This window comes from Hyla sarda, chromosome 5 (assembly GCF_029499605.1).
Source record: "Hyla sarda isolate aHylSar1 chromosome 5, aHylSar1.hap1, whole genome shotgun sequence".
In the NCBI taxonomy this organism is placed as follows: Eukaryota; Metazoa; Chordata; class Amphibia; order Anura; family Hylidae; genus Hyla; species Hyla sarda.
The window spans coordinates 154,324,417-154,346,114 of NC_079193.1; the positions used below are offsets into that span (position 1 = coordinate 154,324,417).

The 21,698-nt window shown below is 41.8% G+C and overlaps 1 protein-coding gene and 1 long non-coding RNA gene across 2 annotated transcripts in view; one reads left to right on the forward strand and one right to left on the reverse strand.

The window, feature by feature from the left end:
• STK17A (serine/threonine kinase 17a) overlaps window positions 1–21,698 on the forward strand; it is a 38,821-nt gene extending 17,123 nt beyond the window's left edge. The window contains exons 4-8 of the mRNA XM_056520529.1: window positions 14,763–14,907; window positions 16,810–16,936; window positions 17,017–17,065; window positions 17,657–17,833; window positions 20,646–21,698. Coding sequence (XP_056376504.1) covers window positions 14,763–14,907; window positions 16,810–16,936; window positions 17,017–17,065; window positions 17,657–17,833; window positions 20,646–21,003 — 856 coding nt within the window. The 3' untranslated portion in view covers window positions 21,004–21,698. The remainder of the gene's footprint in view (window positions 1–14,762; window positions 14,908–16,809; window positions 16,937–17,016; window positions 17,066–17,656; window positions 17,834–20,645) is intronic.
• LOC130273537 (uncharacterized) lies at window positions 248–12,914 on the reverse strand. Its single transcript, XR_008844027.1, has 3 exons — window positions 12,867–12,914; window positions 780–892; window positions 248–593 (listed from the first exon to the last, which is right to left on the reverse strand). It is a non-coding gene; the product is annotated as an uncharacterized LOC130273537 (long non-coding RNA).

Sequence of the window (21,698 nt, forward strand, 5' to 3'; positions counted from 1 at the left end):
GCGTGGACATCTCCCAGCTGGTTCTACTGATCGGTGGGAGTTTTGATCAGTCAGGGTCTGAGTGTACAAACTGTGACATGTCTCTGGAACATGTCAAATGTTTTTCAAGCGAAAATGTCAATTTAGCTGATGCAAAAGGTGTTCATTATTGAGCTAGGATAGGTCCAGAGTTGCATTTTTAATTTTTTTTCCTTAAAACATAGAAGCCACATTGGGTGCTTTATTTTTAATTTTTTTGTCCGGTGGAAAAATTTTGCTTGGAAATTCTGCTACAGAAGACAACCATCGTTTTTACTGGAATTCTGCTGCACTATGCATATGGCAGAATTTCTTTTTGTCATGGGTATATCCGCCACTGAAACTGAAATTCCAGACTTCCATGTTTTTTCTTTAGCGAAATCCGCCCAGAGATGCATTGCAGTCTGTGGAGGCGGCGCATTTCTGAGTGGTTCTAGCGCAGGCTTGTTCTGCCGGTGCCTGCGGAATGTCATTCAGCCCTGAAATTTTGCTGTGTGAAAAGGCCCTGAGAATTTGAGTTTTCTCTTTTGGTGGTGGTCAAATTCTAGGAACAACTAGCAGAATTATGAATGCAGCTGTGGATGGCAAAAAAAACCAAAGCAAAACATTAACTTGAGATCAAAATAATAAATACCGGTATAATCTAAAAACTACTTTTAAGCTGGTAGATCATTAACTATAAATTGATGACCCTAGCATGTCCCCCAGTTGTCATATTTGCTTGTGAACCATCCACTCTCCTCCCTGCCCATCATTTGTACCTTAACTTTGGTTATCGGTTGTTTTCATTGGTAATGACGGCTTTGGCCATGGTATGGCTCAGAGCGGCCTGTGTTGGTCCTGTTTGCTGTAGCTGGCAGTCATCTTCTGTGCCCTGTGTGTGAACATGAAATGAAAGGCAGCATTGTGGCTGTATCTGTGCCTTGGCTCTGTGCCCAGTCCTCACGCACCAAACACAAACAGTTTGTAAAACAAAAATCTCTGGCCTGGCTCTCTGTGCTTCTCACGCCATCCCACGCCTGCCGAGGTTCCCTGGTAGCCCGAACATCCTGGGTCATTTACCTCATATCTCAGAGATCCCATGGCTTGATACGTCTTCTGGGACGTGTACTATGGCTTTTCACAAGTACCAGAAGTGTAAAGGGTAACTACATTGCAAGAACCCTAAAATCTATGCTATCCTGACCTTTATGTCCGTCCATTTAGAGGGCAGGCAACATTTATGTCTAAATATAGCATAGATTTTAGTGTTCTTGCAATGTAGTTACCCTTTACACTTCTGGTACTTGTGGTAGTACTTTCACACGCTGTTCTTCCCAGGCTAAACATAGAGCCTACGATGAAGAATATATTGTATTTTATCAAATATGAGGAAATGTCTCACTTCCCCTGCATAACAATGTTCACAAGCAAAGTATCAATTCTAAATACTTGAGGAGGAAAAAAGCTATTGTATAAATAAGAGTGGCGCAGACTTTATTGTATCCAGTCCTGGCCATCCTTTTTACGATGTAATGCAGTAGACCTACTTTGTGTTTTCAACCTTTTGCGTTGTATATTCTATTTCTCTGGACAAAAATGAAAAACTGCACCAGCGAATGCCATATGCCTTGGACTGGAGCAGCACCTGACCAGTTTTACCAACTTCAAAGTGGTGCGTTTGGTTTCTGGCATTTTACTGGAATAGTAAAATGCCAGAAACCAACCGCACCACTTTGAAGTTAGTAAATCTGGTCAGGTGCTGCTCCAGTCCAAGGCATATGGCATTCGCTGGTGCAGTTTTTAATGCTGTAATTTACATGCCATTTATGACCAAACCATTGATGTAGCCTCAAATGCAGGTGTACGTTGTGATATTGTAAGGGCAAATTCATATACAGCAAAATTGTTGTGGATTTTTTTTTTTTTTTTTTTTTGAGGCATGTTCTACACTGAAAATCTAAATTTAAAGGGGGAACTCCACTGGAAAACATTTTCTTAAAAAAACAAAACAAAAAAAAAACTGGTGCCAGAAAGGTATACAGATTAGTAAATTCTATTAAAACATCTTATTCCTTCCAGTACTTATCAGCTGTTATGAGCCACAGGAAGTTTCATTTCTTTTTGAATTTCCTTTCTATCTGACCACAGTGCTTTCTGCTGACACCTCTATCCATTTTTGGAACTGTCCAGAGTAGGAGCAAATCCCCAGAGGAAACCTATCCTACTCTTGACAGTTCCTAAAATGGACAGAGGTGTCAGCAGAGAGCACTGTGGTCAGGCAGAAAGGAATTCAAAAAGAAAAGAACTTTGTGTGGCTCATAACAGCAGCTCATAAGTACTTGAAGGATTAAGATTTTTTTTTAAATTGAAGTAATTTACAAATATGTTTAAAGGGTACCTCTCATCAAATAAACTTTTGATATATTTTAGATTAATGAATGTTGAATAACTTTCCAATAGCATGTTAATGAAAAATATGCTTCTTTCTATTGTATTTTTCCCGATCATTCCTGCCAGCAAGCATTTCTGACTCATGCTGGAGTCCTAAACACTCAGAGCTGCCAGCCTGCTTCGTTCACGGCCAAACAGGCTGTGAACAAAGCAGGCTGGCAGCTCTGAGTGTTCTCCTTTGTGAACAAAGCAGACTGGCAGCTCGTAGTGTTTAGGACTCCAGCATGAGTCTGAAATGCTTGCTGCCAGGACTGGTAGGGAGACCCCTAGTGGTCATTTCTTCAAAGTGGAAAATTAAATAGAAAGAAGCATATTTTTTTTAATAACATGCAATTGTGAAGTTATTCTGCATACATTAATCTATAATATATCAAAAGGTTTTTTTGATGAGAGGTACCCTTTAACTTTCTGGTACCAGTTGATTTAAAAAAAAAAAAAAAAAAAAAAATTTGTAATCCCCTGCATGTCAATTTTGTTAGTGTGGGTGGGTTTGGGGTGAGGGTCTGGGGATGGGCAAAAGCTCGGAGACCACTTCCAGCCATACTGCCTGAGACAGCCAAGGATGATGTGTTGTCTTGGGAGAGAGGGAGGAGTTTGAGAGCTGGTGACACCACATTGAAAATTGAAAGGACTACACAACTTCCTGCTGTAAGGAATTACAGGTGAATTACGAAAAAGCATGCTGAAGCCAGTACAAATTTTGATAACACTATATTAGTAAGTTATATGTCTTGGGATGATTTCTGAATCCGGAATATTCTTTTCAAGGGTTTGTGCTGGCTTTTACAAAGTCCCCTTTTGCTTCTTCTGTTAGATGTGATGAGATATTTCCTACGTGCTCCCTGTCAGTGCTGTGTTATCTGTTTGCACAGGGATCCGTGTCTCCATCAGCTGACATAGTAATCTGCTGGAAGGTATTATGCTAATGTTGTGAGGACTGGTACATGTGACACCTATCACTTGGACACTCACCTCTTTGAGCCGTAAGCGGTCGTCCTCCCTGATGTCATGCTCAGATGAACAGTCTTCCTTCTAGACGGCTTTGTACCTTGAAGGGGTTTTCTCATTTGGCGCATAAAGTATATTTCATATTGAATGAAAATGTAATTTGTGGGAAATAACACCACCATTTTGATAGTTTATTTTAATTTTACAATAAATGTAGTTTGACTATGACGTGTGAACTTGCCTTTACTGTAAGGACTGTGTCTGTGTGAGAGGTTTAGAAGGACCCATTGTAATGACAGAAAGCAGAGTTCCTAAAGGGGTTATTCAGCATTTAAAAAACGTATCCGTTAGTCTGTGGATGTGTGCCACGCATGGAGCATGTGCCATCCCCATTTCTCTATAGAGTGTGGAGATTCGGGACCTCTTTCTGGAAATCACAAAGGGATATGGTTTTAAACACTGGCGTACCCCTGTAGGTTTTTAAAAACAAATTAATTCAGAAACTGTATTAGAAAAGTGTTTTTGTTGTTGACACTGTGCTTATAAGTGGTTTTTATTATATTTTGTATAATGTACGGTGAAAATCTGAGCACTCCCAGATTGATAATCATACCTGGTGCAACATTTAGGACAGGAGTAGCACTCTAAGGGCGCATGCACACCACGTTTTTGCAACACAGTTTCCGTATAAGGTTTTTGATGGAAAAACTGATTCCTCAAAACCGGACTAAACAGTATTAAAACGTGTGTACAAATTTCAACCCATGTACGGTTTGAAAAATGATGTCCGGTTGCATCTGTTTTTTTTTTTTTTGTTTTTTTTTTTTTACTCAAAGAAAAAAGGTTTACGTATTTAACTTTTCACTCCATTTTGAATAAAGTTTCACTTTTTTTGATTGAAAAAAAAACTGCAAAGTCAAAAACCATATGGTGCAAACTGGATGGAACCGTACGCACATACAGTTCCGTGCGGTTCCCATTGACTCGCATGTTTAAAAAAAAATAAAAAAATACAACATATAGGGTTTTTCACCCGGAACAAAAAACGTGGTAGTCTACGGTTTTGGGTATTGGTTAAAAAAAACTGTATGATGCGTTTGACATACAGTTTACGATGTTAAGTCAATGCATATGGTTTACTATATGGTTCCATATGGTTTTTAACTTGAAACCGTATACGGGAACTGTATAGCAAAAAAACGTGTGCATGCACCCTAACTATTCCAAGAATAAAAATCATTTTTTTTTTTTTTTTTATTTGTATGACTGTCAGGTTGCGATTTTGTTAGGTGTGATTTTGATACCATGGATTTGCCATAACAATCCAATGCATCATTTATGGTTGTGTTCTTTTCTGATGCTAGAGCAAAATACCTCTGTATGGCACCAAGCAGAGGCCATGTGCCTCCATACTAGTGCCTCCGTACCCTGCTGTACAGGTTGTGTGGATCACAAACTCTGCGTGACATTCATTGCTGTCAATTGTTTTGTTGTTTGTTTGGCTTTCTTATAGCTGTGTGGGTGTGTGGATATGGTCTGTATAAAAGGCATTCTCATTTTATAACAAAGGCTTCTCGCCTTAGTAAGAAAAGGTAAAGGTAACCTGCTTCTGTGCTTTGTCGCACTAACTGCTGCTGTGTACACAATCCTTTTAGTTTTTTGGCTAGATGCATCATCTCATCTGCATTAAAATGATTATATTGTCTGAAAAGTTCTCCAGGGTTTTGTGGAGCTGTTGTGTAAGAGACCTTTATTGAGTGAGTCTTTTATATTTGGTTGGCTGCTCCTTATTCTTTTGTTTCATATGATAGAATAGTGTATTTTTATGGCTTCCTGTATGCTTTGCTGTGCTAAAAGAAACTTCTGAAGCGTTTGACTATATACAGTCATGGCTGTAAATGTTGGCACCCCTGAAATTCTTCAAGAAAATTAAGTATTTCTCACAGAAAAGCAGTGCAGTAACCAGAGATGTGGAATTCCTATCGCCCGATGCCCGGGACATGCAGTTCTGGGTGCCGGGCAGGTAAATTTTTCCAGCCCTTAGCCCTGCTTCAGGCAAGCAGGGCCGGAAAAGTCTGAATTCGTTTTTTTAAATTAGTAAAACATGATGGAAACTATACAAATCTGGTATTGCTGTAATCAGGCCGGCCTAAAGTATCAAAAGGACATGTTAGCTCAACCACAAGGTAAATGGTGCAGAAAAGAAAACCACCAAATTTTGCAAAATTATCTTTTACTATTTCAATTTCACTTCACCGATAAAATATATTATTTATTTATTTATATATATATAATATAATATATAATATATAATATATAATATAATATATAATATATAATATAATATAATATATAATATAATATAATATATAATATAATATATAATATAATATAATATACCGTATATACTCGAGTATAGGCCGAGTTTTTCAGCACGATTTTTCGTGCTGAAAACACCCCCCTCGGCTTATACTCGAGTGAACTCCCCCACCCGCAGTGGTCTTCAACATGCGGACCTCCAGAGGTTTCAAAACTACAACTCCCAACATCCTTCAACATCATCCAGCCCCCTCTCACCCCCTTTAGTTCTGAGTACTCACCTCCGCTCGGCGCTGGTCCGGTCCTGCAGGGCTGTCCGGTAAGGAGGTGGTCCGGTGAGGAGGTGGTCCGGGCTGCTATCTTCACCGGGGAGGCCTCTTCTAAGCGCTTCGGGCCCGGCCTCAGAATAGTCACGTTGCCTTGACAACGACGCAGATACGTCGCTGTCAAGGCAACGGCTCTATTCCGGGCCGGAAGCGCGGAGAAGAGGCGCCCCCGGTGAAGATAGCAGCCCGGACCACCTCCTCACCGGACCACCTCCTTACCGGACAGCCCTGCAGGACCGGACCAGCGCCGAGCGGAGGTGAGTACTCAGAACTAAAGGGGGTGAGAGGGGGCTGGATGATGTTGAAGGCCGCAGTGGTCTTCAACCTGCGGACCTCCGGAGGTTTCAAAACTACAACTCCCAGCAAGCCCGGACAGCCGATGGCTGTCCGGGCTTGCTGGGAGTTGTAGTTTTGAAACCTCTGGAGGTCCGCATGTTGAAGGCCGCAGTGGTCTTCAACCTGCGGACCTCCGGAGGTTTCAAAACTACAACTCCCAGCAAGCCCGGACAGCCGATGGCTGCCCGGGCTTGCTGGGAGTTGTAGTTTTGAAACCTCTGGAGGTCCGCAGGTTGAAGACCACTGAGGGCGAATGATGAGAAGAGGATAATGAAGGGGGGGGGGGTGTGGGGATGATGAAGGGGGGTGGGGATGATGAAGGGGGGGGGGGGGTGTGGGATGATTACAAGGGGATGATGAAGGGGGGATGTGTGGGATGATAAGGGGATGTGTGGGATGATGACAAGGGGATGATGAAGGGGGGATGTGTGGGATGATGACAAGGGGATGATGAAGGGGGGATGTGTGGGATAAGGGGATGTGTGGGATGATGACAAGGGGATGATGAAGGGGGGATGTGTGGGATAAGGGGATGTGTGGGATGATGACAAGGGGATGATGAAGGGGGGATGTGTGGGATGATGACAAGGGGATGATGAAGGGGGGATGTGTGGGATGATAAGGGGATGTGTGGGATGATGACAAGGGGATGATGAAGGGGGGATGTGTGGGATGATGACAAGGGGATGATGAGGATGTTAATGACGGGTCTGGATGATGACAGGGGGGATGAGGTATTTCCCACCCTAGGCTTATACTCGAGTCAATAACTTTTCCTGGGATTTTGGGTTGAAATTAGGGGTCTCGGCTTATACTCGGGTCGGCTTATACTCGAGTATATACGGTATAATATAATATAATATAATATATAATATATAATATATAATATAATAATTTTTTTTTTTTTTTGTTCGGAGAATGTTATTGAAAAATTAAAAGGTATCATTATAGTAGGTAGTTATGGTTATTATAGGGCGAGGAGGAAAACATGAGTGTAAAAGCGAAAATTGGTCCGGACAAGTGGATCGTCATTAGGGACAAGTAGATTTTGCTCTGTTTTAGTCCCATGGACAAGTAGTTTTTTTTTTAAATCGAATTTCCACACCCCTGAGTAAAACATGTTTTACTATACACGTTTATTCCTTTTGTGTGTATTGGAACTAAACCAAAAAAAGGGAGGGGAAAAAAGTAAATTGGACATAATGTTACACTAAACTCCAATAATGGGCTGGACAAAATTATTGGCGCCCTTAACTTAATATTTCGTTGTACACCCTTTGGAAAAAAAAAAACTGAAATCAGTCTCTTCCCATAACAATCAATAAGCTTCTTACACCTCTCAGCCAGAATGTTGGACCACTCTTCCTTTAAAAACTGCTCCAGGTCTCTCTTATTGGAAGGAGCCTTTTCCCAACAGCAATTTTAGGATCTCTCCACAGGTGTTCAATGGGGTTTAGATCTGGGCTCATTGCTGGCCACTTCAGAACTCTCCAGTACTTTGTTGCCATCCATTTCTGGGTGCTTTTTTGACGTATGTTTGGGGTCATTGTCCTGCGGGAAGACCCAAGATCTCAGACGCAAACCCACTTTTCTGACACTTTGGTAATCCACAGATTTCATGATGCCTTGCACACGTTCAAGGCACCCAGTGCCAGGGGCAGCAAAGCAACCCAAAAAACATCATTGAACCTCCATAATTCCGTTTACGGTAAACAATAGAATTATGTGCTTTACCACAAAGCTCTATCTTGGTCTCATCTGTCCACAAGACTTTATCCCAGAAGGATTTTGGCTTACTCAAGTTCATTTTGGCAAAATGTAGTCTTGCTTTTTTATGTCTGTGTCAGCAGGGGGGTCCTCCTGGGTCTCCTGCCATTTCATTTAAATGCCGATGGATAGTTTGCACTGACACTGATGCTCCCTGAGCCTACAGGACAGTTTGAATATCTTTGGAACTTGTTTGGGGCTGCTTATCCACCATCCTAACTATCCTGCATTGACACCTTTCATCATTTTTTTTTCTCTTCTGTCCATGCCCAGGGAGATCAGCTACAGTGCCATGGGTTGAAAACGTCTTGATAATATTGCGCACTGTGGACAAAGGCAAATCTAGATCTCTGGAGATGGACTTGTAACCTTGAAATTGTTGATATTTTTCCACAATTTTGGTTCTCAAGTCCTCAGACAGTTTTCTTCTCCTCTTTCTGTTGTCCATGCTTAGTGTGGTGCACACGCAAAGACTTAGTGAACTTCTCTCCTTTTTTTAATCAGCTTTCAGGTGTAATTTTTATACTGCCCACACCTGTTACTTGCCCCAGGTGAGTGTAAAGGAGCATCACATGCTTGAAACAATCTTATTTTTCCACAATTTTGAAAGGGTGCCAATAACTTTGTCCAGCCCATTTTTGGAGTTTGGTGGGACATTATGTTCAATTTGGTTTTTTTAATCTCCCTTTTTTGGTTTAGTTCCAATACACACAAAGGGAATAATCATGTGTATAGCAAAACATGTGTTACTGCAATCCTTTTCTGTGAGAAATACTTCATTTTCTAGAAAAATTTCAGGGGTGCCAACATTTACAGCCATGACTGTGTATCTATGCTCCTCAGTATTTCACATTTAGTCTATGTCCACACAATGGAATTTCTGTGCAGAAATCCACACTGACATTCAGCTGCAGCAGAGTCTCATTGCTTTCAATGGGATTGTGCTGCACATGGCGGAATTTCCGTAGCAGATTTTTTTATTTTTTTTTTTTTTTTTTTCCTGTGGAAATCCCGATACCGGAGTCTGCAGAAAGAATAGATATGTCAATTTTTTCTGTGGAGTCTGTGCGGAAATGCATTGCTGTCTATGAAACAGCGCATTTCTGAGCAGTACTAGCACCGGCATGCTCTGCCTGCACTCATCTGTCGATAAAACGTCCGCACAGAAATTTTCGTGCACACATTCTACCATGTGAACATAGCCTTAGACCTCTAGAAGCATAATATCTGGGAACATAATTATGTAAGTTCAGTATATTACAAGAACTATAAAGAATGTAATTGTTGAAAATCCTTGTTATAAGGTCTCCGCTAGAGATGAGCGAACTTACAGTAAATTTGATTTGTCACAAACTTCTCGGCTCGGCAGTTGATGACTTTATCCTGCATGAAAGAGTTCAGCTTTCAGGTGCTCTGGTGGCTGGAGACTCTCTCCTAGGACTGTATCCACCTTTTCCAGCCCACCAGAGCACCTTAAAGCTGAACTAATTCATGCAGGATAAAGTCAGAAACTGCTGAGCCGAGAAGTTCGTGACTAATTGAATTTACTGTAAGTTTGCTCATCTCTAGTCTCCACCACTCAATGTTGTATGGGTGCTGTTCTATGTATCACTAGGCTGTTCCCACATGTGGACTTCTATAGTACATCGCTAGGGAATGTGTGATGTAGGACAATTGGCTCCTAGCTCTCCATTTAAAGTCACTTGAACACCCGATTCTGCTGCAAAGTGACTGTGGCCGTGACTTGGTGCTGCATATGAGTTTAAGCCTTTGTGCTATGACAGAGCACATGTGCCAAGAGATTGTCCTGCCAAAGTCACCTTGTAGCGTGGCCGTAAGTCTATTTGCCAATGGTAATAAAATGCTGAAATGAGTCACAAGATGCCTGATATGTCTGTATAACAGAAGGTAACTTTAACCTTGTGTGACAATAAAAGTATAGATTCCAGAGCCAGGCTTCTCAATGTGACACGTACACACAGACATTCAGCTTCATGGGCATTAACAATGTGCCCAAAGCAAACGACCCGGCTATGGTAGAAATGGTTGACTAGTACCTGGGCACTGGCAATCTGAGGTAAAAAAAAAAAGTTTTTGCTTCTTTACATTTAGTTCCCAGTGGCCACATGTGCAAGCAATGTGAATACGGACAAGGACTGGTGGAAGGATTTCTTCCATTGCTGTGCAGTCTGAAAAGAGAAAGAAGAAAGGCACTCCTCCCTGTGGAGTATAGCCAGCACAAGGGTGGGAAAAGGGAAATGTCCATGCTCACCCTGTTGAGTTGTGTAGTGGCATACACAACAATGCTGATCGCGTGTGATTTTAGGATCACAATTAGAGATGAGCGAACTTACAGTAAATTCGATTCGTCACAACCTTCTCGGCTCGGCAGTTGATGACTTATCCTGCATAAATTAGTTCAGCTTTCAGGTGCTCCGGTGGGCTGGAAAAGGTGGATACAGTCCTAGGAGACTCTTTCCTAGAAATGTATCCACCTTTTCCAGCCCACCGGAGCACATGAAGGCTGAACTAATTTACGCAGGATAAGTCATCAACTGCCGAGCTGAGAAGTTCGTGACAAATCTAATTTACTGTAAGTTTGCTCATCTCTAATCACAATCCTATAGTCTGCAGCCTTCCTGAAGAATTATGGAATAGAAAAAGGACTTCAAAAGAACCAGGATTTCTGGCGCTGACCACGGAGGGATAGATGGAGCCCAGGTAAAGGAATCAAGGTTTAATAGCAACGCGTTTCACCGCGCATGCGCGGTGAAATGCGTTGCTATTAAACCTTGATTCCTTTACCTGGGCTCCGTCTATCCCTCTGTGGTCAGCGCCGGAAATCCTGGTTCTTTTGAAGTCCTTTTTCTATTCCATTGCTGTGCAGTGTATTGGGCCCCATATAAGCTACAGTAAACAAATACACACTGGCATTGTATGTCATGTGTGGGAAAAATTCCAGGGACCTCTTGGGATTTTCAAAAGGTAGAGAAGTTGAGGTCCTGCCTCTTCTGACCCGGTCTTATTGGTGATAGTGTTTGTATACTTGTAGAATACAGTAAAACGCTTAGGGGCCCTGTTATTATGATGCTTTCATTTAGAAGGTGAAGTGTATTGTAATTCAGTAAGCGTGGATATTTCATCTTCACTGGCCCCTGGTAAAGCAGCCAAATGATGATGTAACCGGTTACACAAGCTGCTCTCATTGTGTGACATTGCTGTAGGCCTCTTCTATTGTATTATCTCAGAGGCACAGGAGCTGCTGTCCCGGAAAGGTTCTCAGTACTGACCCCCTCCTGCCTCATAGCATCCACAACAGATTCAGGTTGTTTCATTTATCATTATTTACCTGCAACTCCCAGACAATTGGAGAATGGTGCTCTATATTATAGTCCTATCATAATATATATGCTTCCTACATTTGGGGACATCTAATATGCAGATAAAAGAATATTGGTGAACTTTTAAGGTCCATAACAGATTCCTAACTTGTGTAAGATTCTGTTCCCTCTGGGTCTTTGTACTATACATGCTCTAGAATGTCCTCCATTGTACCATTACCTTTTATCTACTAGTTAATGTATGGTGCGCTCAATTCTGCCACAGTACTACATTAATGAGGTACTCCGGTGGAAGAAGAGAAAAAAAAATATAATAATAATAAAAATAAATAAATTATATATATATATATATAATATATATATAATAATATTTTTTATCAACTGGTGCTAGAAAGTTACAGGTTTGTAAATTACTTCTATTAAAAAATCTTTACCCTTCCAGTACTTATTAGCAGCTGTATTCTTTTTGAAATTTTTTTTTTGTCTTGTCCACAGTGCTCTCTGCTGACATCTGATGCCCGTATAAGGAACTGTCCAGAGCAGGAAAAAATTCCCATAGCAAACCTATGCTGCTCTGGACAGTTCCTGATACAGGCATCAGATGTCAGCAGAGAGCACTGTGGGCAAAGCAAAGAAAAGAATTTCCTCTGTAGCATACAGCTGCTAAAAAGTACTGGAAGGGTAAAGATTTTTTTAATAGAAGTAATTCACAAATATGTTTAAAGGAGTAGTCCAGTGGTGACCCAGTGGTGAACAACTTATCCCCTATCCTAAGGATAGGGGATAAGTTTGAGATCGCGGGGGGTCCAACCGCTGGGGCCCCCTGCGATCTCCTGTACGGAGCCCCGACAGCGTGCGGGAAGGGGGCGTGTCGACCTCCGCACGAAGCGGCGGCCGACAGGCCCCCTCAATACAACTCTATGGCAGAGCCGAAGCGCTGCCTTCGGCAATCTCCGGCTCTGCCATTGAGATGTATTGAGGGGGCGTGTCGGCCGCTGCTTGGTGCGGGGGTCGACACCCGCTATCTGGCCAGAGAGCCTGGCCCCCGTACAGGAGATCGCAGGGGGCCCCAGCGGTCGGATCCTCCGCGATCTCAAACTTATCCCCTATCCTTAGGATAGGGGATAAGTTTTTCACCACTGGACTACCCCTTTAACTTTCTGGCATCAGTTCATTTAAGAAAAAAAAGTTTTCCGCCGGAGTACCCCCTTTCTGCTCAGTAAAGCCAGTCATATCCAGCAAGTTATAGACCAGACATGCACAACCTTTTTATTGCAGAGAGGCAATATGACTCTCTGATAATAAAACTTTAAAGGGTATTCCCATCTGAGACCTATATATCATATCAAATGAGTGTATATCACCTAAAAACACCCACCAGACATAGGCAAGCATGTCTGTGTCTCTTGTGGTTGGGGCCCTACAGAACTATCTATATCCCAGATTTATCAGTGTGTGCAAGAAAAAATGTAGTGATTTTCCCACAGCAGCCAATCACAGCTCAGCTTTCACTTTATCTCCGCTCATTAGCTGAGCTGTTCTTGGCTGCTGTGGAAAAATCACAACATTTTTTTTCTCACGCACTTTGACAAATCTGGACCTATGACCCTAGGTCAATGTTTCCCAACCAGGGTGCATCCAGCTGTTGCAAAACTACAACATCCCAACAGCTGTCAGGCATGCTGGGAGTTGTAGTTTTGCAACAGCTGGAGGCACCCTGGTTGAGAAACACTGCCCTAGGTTATGAAGCAGTAGCATGTGTTAACCAGAAGGCTATGTGACCTAACTTTAGGGCAGTTTTTTTCTTTTTTTTTATACAAAAATGTGGCTCTCCAGCTGTTGAAAAACTACAGCTGCCATTATGTCTTGACTAGAGATGAGTGAAGTTACAGTGATTTGATTTGTCATGAACCTTGCGGCTTGGCGGTTGCTGACTTTATCCTGCATAAATGAGTTCAGCTTTCAGGTGCTCCGGTGGCTGGAGACTCTCTCCTAGGACTGTATCCACCTTTTCCAGCCCACCGGCGCATAGGAAAGCTGAACTCATTTATGCAGGATAAGTCAGCAACCGCCGAGCCGAGAAGTTTGTGAGGAATCAAATTACTGTAAGTTCACTCATCTCTAGTCTTGACGCTGTTGGTTGTCAGAGCATGATAGGAGTTGTTCAACAGCTTGAGCCACAGGTAAGAGAACCTTGCCTTAGGGGATACTGTTATTGTGCTTATGTGGTACTTAATAATTGCAGCACAGGGTATGATCGTATACTTAGGGGTAGGGTACTTGGTTTAAAAAAAAAAAAATATATATATATATATATATATATATATATATATATATATATATATATATATATATATATATATATATATATATATATATTATATAATATTTCCTCTTAAGGACGCAGGGTGTACCTGCATGCCCGATCTCGGTACAAAACGCGGGGTCACGCCGTGATCCTACGTCATATCGGGTCGTCCCGGCGGCTAATGACAGCTGGGACCCGGGGCTAATAGCGTGCGGCACCGATCGTTGTGCCGCTCGCTATTAATCCTTTAGAAGCGGCGTTCAAAGTAGATCGCCGCATCTAAAATTAATGTAGAAGCTTCCTGGCAGCTTAGTCGGGCTGATCGGGAGAATTGCGGTGAAATCGCGATGTCCTGATCATCTAGAATTCGAGCGGAGGTCCCCTCACCTGCCTCTGTTGCATCCGATTCATTGCTCCAAGCCTGAAATCCAAATCGACCGCCGATTACACTGATCTATGCCGTGTCAATGCACGGCAATGATCTGTGTGTGAGATCAGTATGTGCAGTGTAATAGCCACAAAAGTGTGTGTAAAAAAAAAAAAAAAAAAAAAAAAAAAAAGTTAATGAAGAATTGGTGGCGCAAAAAATAAGCCATAATATGGAATTATAGGTGCAAAATTTAAAGCATTATGATTTTTAGAAGGTGATGAGAAAAAATGAAAATGCAAAAATGGAAAGAACCCTGCGCCCTTAAGGGGTTAATACGTTTTTTCACCCGGACCAAAAAACATGGAAGTCTATGGCTTTGGGTATGGTTAAAAAAAAACGGACAAAACCGTATAAAATGCAAAATGGACTAAACCGGATGATGCGTTTGCCATACGTTAAGTCAATGCATACGGTTTTTAACTTCCGGACGTTTTTTTTTACTTGAAACCGTATAGCTAAAAACGCGGTGTGCGTGCACCCTAAAGCTGGTCTTCAGGTCTTTTTGCGCTAATGTAGCCATTCTTTCTGTTCCTTAGTGCTGCTGGCGGTGAAATCTTCAACCAGTGTGTAGCAGAAAGGGAAGAGGCCTTCAAAGAGAAGGATGTCCAGAGGCTCATGAGACAGATCTTAAAAGGAGTTTCCTTTCTACACAGACACAATGTGGTCCATCTTGACCTGAAGGTAAGTCAATAGAGGCTTTTATACATCCGCTGGTTTCTCCTGTCAATAGTCCTTCTGAGATTTCAGTTAATGTTACACTTATGCAGTTGTCACGTTGCTGAGGAGGGGGTGTATTGTGCCAGGGGGTGGGGGTAGCTCATGCTCTTATGACTTATACAAAAAGCTTTGTGTTACACAATGGAGATGATTGTCTTCTACCTATTAATGAAAAGAACATCTACTTGTAGTAATGGATCTATTTATATTTTAATAAGTGTTTTGCAACCTTTTTCTTTTTTGTTTGTGTATTTATTTATTTTTATCTATTTTTTTTTCTATCTTAAGCACCTTGCATATGCCACTTATAATATGGCTATTACACATAAATCTGGCTGTAAAATGCAGCCAGCCGGACAGACCCATGTGCTTAAAGAGGGGGAAATAGAGCTTTAATAATTGATCCAGTGGCTGCAGAGCTTGTTCTAGCGAGACAACTGCTGATCAGACAAATCCTGTCCAATTGTTTAACCTGCCGCTGTGAAGAATCAGCACTAAACGCATTAGTACTTTGCTGGTCAAATTGCTACTCCAGGACCATTAGGAAACTGATCATTGTATGAAATCGAAAGAAGTGAAATCCTGAGACTCCATGGAGTATGTGCTACAGCCGGATCTATGCAGATTACCATATTGTAACCTGGTCTTATTAATATGTAATGACCTTGTTTATTATTCTATGTACTTATGTTTTTCTTTACTGTCGAAAATATCTGTTTTAAAGAAAAATTCTTTAGTAAACAGTTGAAGAAGAAAAAATAAATAAAAGCTGCTGCCGTAAATATGTGCACTTATGGCTTTATACATGGAAGTGCAAAGTAGAAAGCTCCTGGGCCTTATAGTCAAATATCTACTGTGGAAAACTTTCCGAAACCTCATAAATCTCCCTATTGGCCATTTTACAAAAATGACGTCAGGTGTGAGTGGCTTGGCAGAAAATGTTGGGACTTTATAAATGATAACACTAAAATGCTTAGTAATGTATAAAACGTCTTCCCTGGTCTGCCTGCTATTACTCGTGGCTGCCAAGATGGTGCCGTAATTGCTGGGGTGCAGTCTTTTGTGATGGACAAGGCTCGGCTTACCTGTGACTCAGTATATTTTGTTCCAAACAAAAACATGAGAGAACATGGCTTGTGCAGCGTGCCTTCATTGTACAAGCCACAACTGTGGGGTTCTATAAATGCCACACAAACCTATTACTTGTCCCCCAAAAGTCAAGCAGGCCTGTTGGGTGCTTTCAATATCTGGTAGGGGAGGTCTTGAGGTCACGGATTATAAAGAAATAATTGGTATCAATTACAATGAATTGGTGTCCTTTTGTTTTCATGGATTCTGTTCCAAATAGGACGGGGTTCAATCATTTTATAGAAATGTGGGCTTCTATTGAGGGTTATTCTAAATGAAATGTGTTTCTTCTGTTAGTCTGTGTTTGTTTCTCTACTTTCTCTTATTTGCAAGGATTTTAGCTTGTGTGACTTTCTGGTGTCTTTATTGTGACATGATCCAGAAAGAAGACAAAAGCACTCACCCTTGAATCAGCAGATGTGGAGGGACTTTATTAGGACATCAAAGTGCAGTTACATCATAACGGGAAAACTTCTGTTATGATGTAACTGCACTTTATTAGAAAATCAAAGTCCCTCCACGTCTGCTGATTCAAGGGTGAGTGCTTTTTTCTTCTTACTTTCTACTTACTGGATTTTACGGACTTTGTTTTCGGAAGTGTGCACCCCCTATTTAAACCATACATGGAAAGTCTCACTCATCACGCCTTAAGTAATCCCATTCATCCACACTTTCTCCCTGTTACTGTTATTGTAACTTGAGTCACTAACCTATTTTCTCTTTTCTCAATATAAATAGCCACAAAACGTTTTGCTGACCAGTGACTGTCCACTAGGTGACATAAAGATAGTGGATTTTGGCCTATCCAGAATTGTCAATAACAATGAAGAACTAAGAGAAATCATGGGGACCCCAGAATATGTTGGTAAGAATTTCAACAAATTGTCTTCTGTGAGGTATAGTTAGAACATACAGTGGAGTAACTGTATCATCCCATTTTTTTAGCACCTGAAATCCTGAGTTATGAACCAATCAGCACAGCAACAGATATGTGGTAAGTCTATGCGCATGCGTGTGTGTATATACATATATTTGTATATACACAGTCTTTTAACCTATAATTGGACACTATCCATGATTTGTGAGTGGATGTAAGGATATCTTGCCTCTAGTGTATGTATCTAGAATGTTTTGAATCTTTTTATTATAGATAGACATTCCAAAATAATTTCCCAATCATCCGGTGCTAAATCTGTTCTTTAAAGTTTGTTTCTAATTTCAAGCTCTCATTTCTGGCTTTAGGAATACACAGGGTTAAATATTGCCTCAAATTATTGATATTTTACCAATCTAGGCATAGCAGACATTAATGTGAAAGTATGCTCAGTAACTTGACAGTCATATTATCTGGCTAGGAGACTTCTATGGGGAGATATGACATAAGCGAGAATTATGTCTGGCATCAGGGTGCCTCTGTGTATACTTGGCCATCCTTCTGTGACCTGAGAAGTATGATGTGAGGGGTTCCTTTTAAAATCTAATATCCAATACTTGCATCAAAAAGTATAAGTATAGTATAGCCTACTGTGTTACCATTTGAATTCCCGTAAAGATACCAACTTTTGGTTTATTCTTTCCATGACAGGAGCATTGGTGTGTTGGCATATGTAATGCTCACAGGTACGTCTCCCTTCCTGGGGGATGACAAGCAACACACTTTCCTGAACATTTCCCAGCTGAACATCAGTTACACAGAAGACTTTGAAGGAATCTCTGAACTTGCCATTGACTTTGTGAGAGCACTTCTAGTTAGAGAGCCTGAGTAAGTAGTCATCCATATTAATAATGGCTGTTTATGTTCTTGCATTTCCTTAGCTTATCTGCTGCTTCCTGCCTGTATGAATTGCTGACTGCACAGTCTGACTTGCTTAACCCCTTAAGGACCATGGGTTTTTCTGTTTTTGCACTTTCATATTTTCCTCATCACCTTCTAAAAATCATAACTTTCAATTTTTTACCTACAGACTCATATGAGGGCTTATTTTTTTTGTGCCACCAATTGTACTTTGTAATTACATCAATCATTTCATCACAAAATTTTTGGCGCACCCAGAAAAAAAATATTTTGTGGGTCAAAATTGGACCACCAGGGAGCAGTTAAAGGTACCTTTAGACGCCACTGTCAGCTTTGACAGCGGCAATCTAAAGGGTTAATAGCCACATGTCGGCTATTAACGCCGGCCCTCAGCTACAAGAATCAGCTGGGGGCTGGCCGGTATGGGGTGGGCTCGAGTCGGGAGCCCACGCCATACCTGCTTAACGGGGTATTCCAGGAAATGTTTTTTTTTTTTTGTTTTTTTAATATCAACTGGCTCCAGAAAGTTAGACAGATTCGTAAATGACTTCTATTAAAAAAATCTTAATCCTTCCAGTAATTATCAGCTGCTGAAGTTGAGTTGTTCTTTTCTGTCTGGTAACAGTGCTCTCTGCTGACATCTCTGCTTGTCTCGGTAACTGCACAGAGTAGAAGAGGTTTGCTATGGGGATTTGCTTCTACTCTGGACAGTTCCCGAGACACGTGTCATCAGAGAGCACTTAGACAGAAAAGAACGACTAAACTTCAGCAGCTCGTAAGTACTGAAAGGATTAAGATATTTTCAATAGAAGTAATTTACAAATCTGTTTAACTTTCTGGAGCCAATTGATATATAAAAAAAGTTTTTTTCCTGGATAACCCCTTTTAATATGCGTGTCTAGTACCAGTTTGTCCGGGTGTTGTTCTTTTAAAAGCATGACATCATTGTTGTATTTATTGGACTAGACACCCAGGTTATCTGATCATAGAAGTTAGCAGCATACATAAAAAAAGATATTTTGGTGCTTTATTTATAGCTCTTTTATAGAGAGTCTGTCACACCACAGGATCACCTTGTGAAGTATTTGCAGGCTGTCCCATATAAAAATTTTTCCTGCATGTAGGCTACAATAATTCTGTAGTAGTTTGAATGGCTTGTGCCTTACATTAGATCACCTTTTGCTTTTATCAGAAAACAAATTTTCAAAGTAGTTGTTTTTTAAGACAAACCTTTCTCAAGAAGGTGGCTTATTTTTGGTAGTATAGCAGCTTGTAAGAGAGGCTTAAACTACATTTAAGACATCCGGTTGGCTCAAAACGTGGCACCAGAAAAAAGTAAACAAAGTCACTCTTAAGGGCAGTATGAAACCCAAAAGATTAAGATGATCTGTCTCAAGTCTATAGAGAGGGGAGAGAGACACAAAGAAGCTGCTGAAGGTTCTAGTAAGTGTTGTATGACTGCAGTATTTGAGTCACTGCTTACACTGCCTAGTATTGCTCTATAATGTCATCCCTGTTGCTGCTTCTGATGCTGCTATAGAGAGATAGGGGAGCAGGATTGTGCCTCCTGTGTGTGCGCAATGTATTTGAGCAATCAGAGGCTGATCTTTACTCTCTATCTCGGTGACAACTGGACATTAGCAATGAAATCTGCAGAGAGGAAAACCAGGAGAGAGCGAGAGAGCGAGAGAGCGAGAGAGCGAGAGAGCGAGAGAGCGAGAGAGCGCGAGAGAGCGCGAGAGAGCGAGAGAGCGAGAGAGAGCGAGAGAGAGCGCGAGAGAGCGAGAGAGAGCGAGAGAGAGCGAGAGAGAGCGAGAGAGAGCGAGAGAGAGCGAGAGAGAGCGAGAGAGAGCGAGAGAGAGCGAGAGAGAGCGAGAGAGAGCGAGAGAGAGCGAGAGAGAGCGAGAGAGAGCGAGAGAGAGCGAGAGAGCGAGAGAGAGCGAGAGAGAGCGAGAGAGAGAGAGCGCGAGAGAGAGAGAGAGAGAGAGAGAGAGAGAGAGAGAGAGAGAGAGAGAGAGAGAGAGAGAGAGAGAGAGAGAGAGAGAGAGAGAGAGAGAGAGAGAGAGAGAGAGAGAGAGAGAGAGAGAGAGAGAGAGAGAGAGAGAGAGCCCCCCCCGCTACGGCACTAGCCGTTCCCCACCGCCCCGCTCCCTCATTACACTTGCAGTTACTGCAGAGTCTGGCAGCGGGCGTCCATGGACAGCGGCGACAACGAGGCGGCAGCGATGTGCGGGAGGAGTGGCCGGGGAGCCAATGCGCTCGCTCCTGTCTGTCTGACAGGCAGGGAGCAAGTGCAGCCTAACTGAAAAAGGACTGATTGCCACTCCAAAATCAGTCCTTTTTCAGTAGCCGGTTTTTAAATGTAAATTAAACCTTTTTAATGAAAGAAAAAAAAATAAAAGTATATTAGAGATATGTACATAACTACTACAACATATCAAAAAATAAAGTTGGTCACAGTGCCCGTTTAAACAGATCTGCATTGCATCCGCCATACATGAACACACCTTAATACCTATGCATCAAGCAGTAGAAGATTTGGGGCACTTATTTCTCACCAGCTGATTAAAGGGACCCCATTTGTGTGTAAAGCAGCAGTACACAGCAACTGGTCTGTTGGGGAGATAACTGGCTATGGTGGTGCTGGCAGCTGTAGAGCAGGAAAGGAAGGATCAGTTGCATTGAAACCCGATTAGCAATGAAATGTTGTTCTGATAGTAGATGAAGTGAACCTGTGTTATCGTGCTGAGGCTTAAGTCTCACTGTTTTTGTATTTCAGAGGTCGAGCGACAGCAGAGGATTGTCTTCAGCACCCTTGGCTTGCTGAAGGTGACCTCCCAGATCTTTACTCCAGTGCTTTAAATACAGTGCAAGAGGGCAAGCAAATCCTTCCAGAAAATGGAGAGGAGGAGGCGGACAAGCTAGAAGCAGAGAATTCCCTGGAAGCCACGGGTCTAGCACAGCCAGATGCAGATGAACAGACTGTGACAGAAGAGTTGATATTAATGGCTTCTTACACTTTGGGACAGTGCCGACAGACTGAGATTGCGACACAAACTGAATCTAAAGCCATTACAAAGCGGTTTAAGTTTGAGGAGCCAATGTTGCAAGAGATACCGGGAGATTTTATCTACTGAGCTCTGGCACTTGGCAATGCGTGACTTCTGGAGCTTGGACTTGGTTTTTCTCTCTAGAGTCATGGAGCTTCTTGGTAAACCAGAAGTAAGTCGGCCTTCTGATAAGATCAGCTGGTCGTCATGGCGAAAAGAATCCAATTCAATCGTGCCATGTTAAATCTCAGAGTGAGCAGGCTCTGTCTGCGTGGTTGAAGATGGTGTTTTTTTTTTCTTTGAGTTATTTTTTTTTGGGCTTGTTCACCACCATAATATCCCACTTTTTTGTGTGGATTTCTTGACAGCAGGATGTAATAACTAATGGGGTCCATTTTGGAAATTGTCACCAGATTTACATCAAAACTGGTCAGTATTCTAAGGCTGGAAACGTGTTTTTGGAAAGCTTTGCTGAAATCTGGTTGATTTTTAAAATAAATGAAAAAATAAAATAAAATAAATAAATGTTGTTCAGCCAAGCTGAAGAGTATTTGTCATGTACTGTGATGGAGGCAGCCATATTGTGCCTGATGCTTCTCATGATCCTTTACATGAGCCCCTTGTTCCCTGCTGGAGGAATCTTCCTGCTGTCTGTACTTGTGTAAGTATGTAGGCTGCCGAAGCTTCAATATGGCTGCCTCCACTGCATACAGACATCAGCATCTATTCAAGCCATTCCTGTTCATTCTGTGCCACTCATTACTCCAAAAGATATATATATA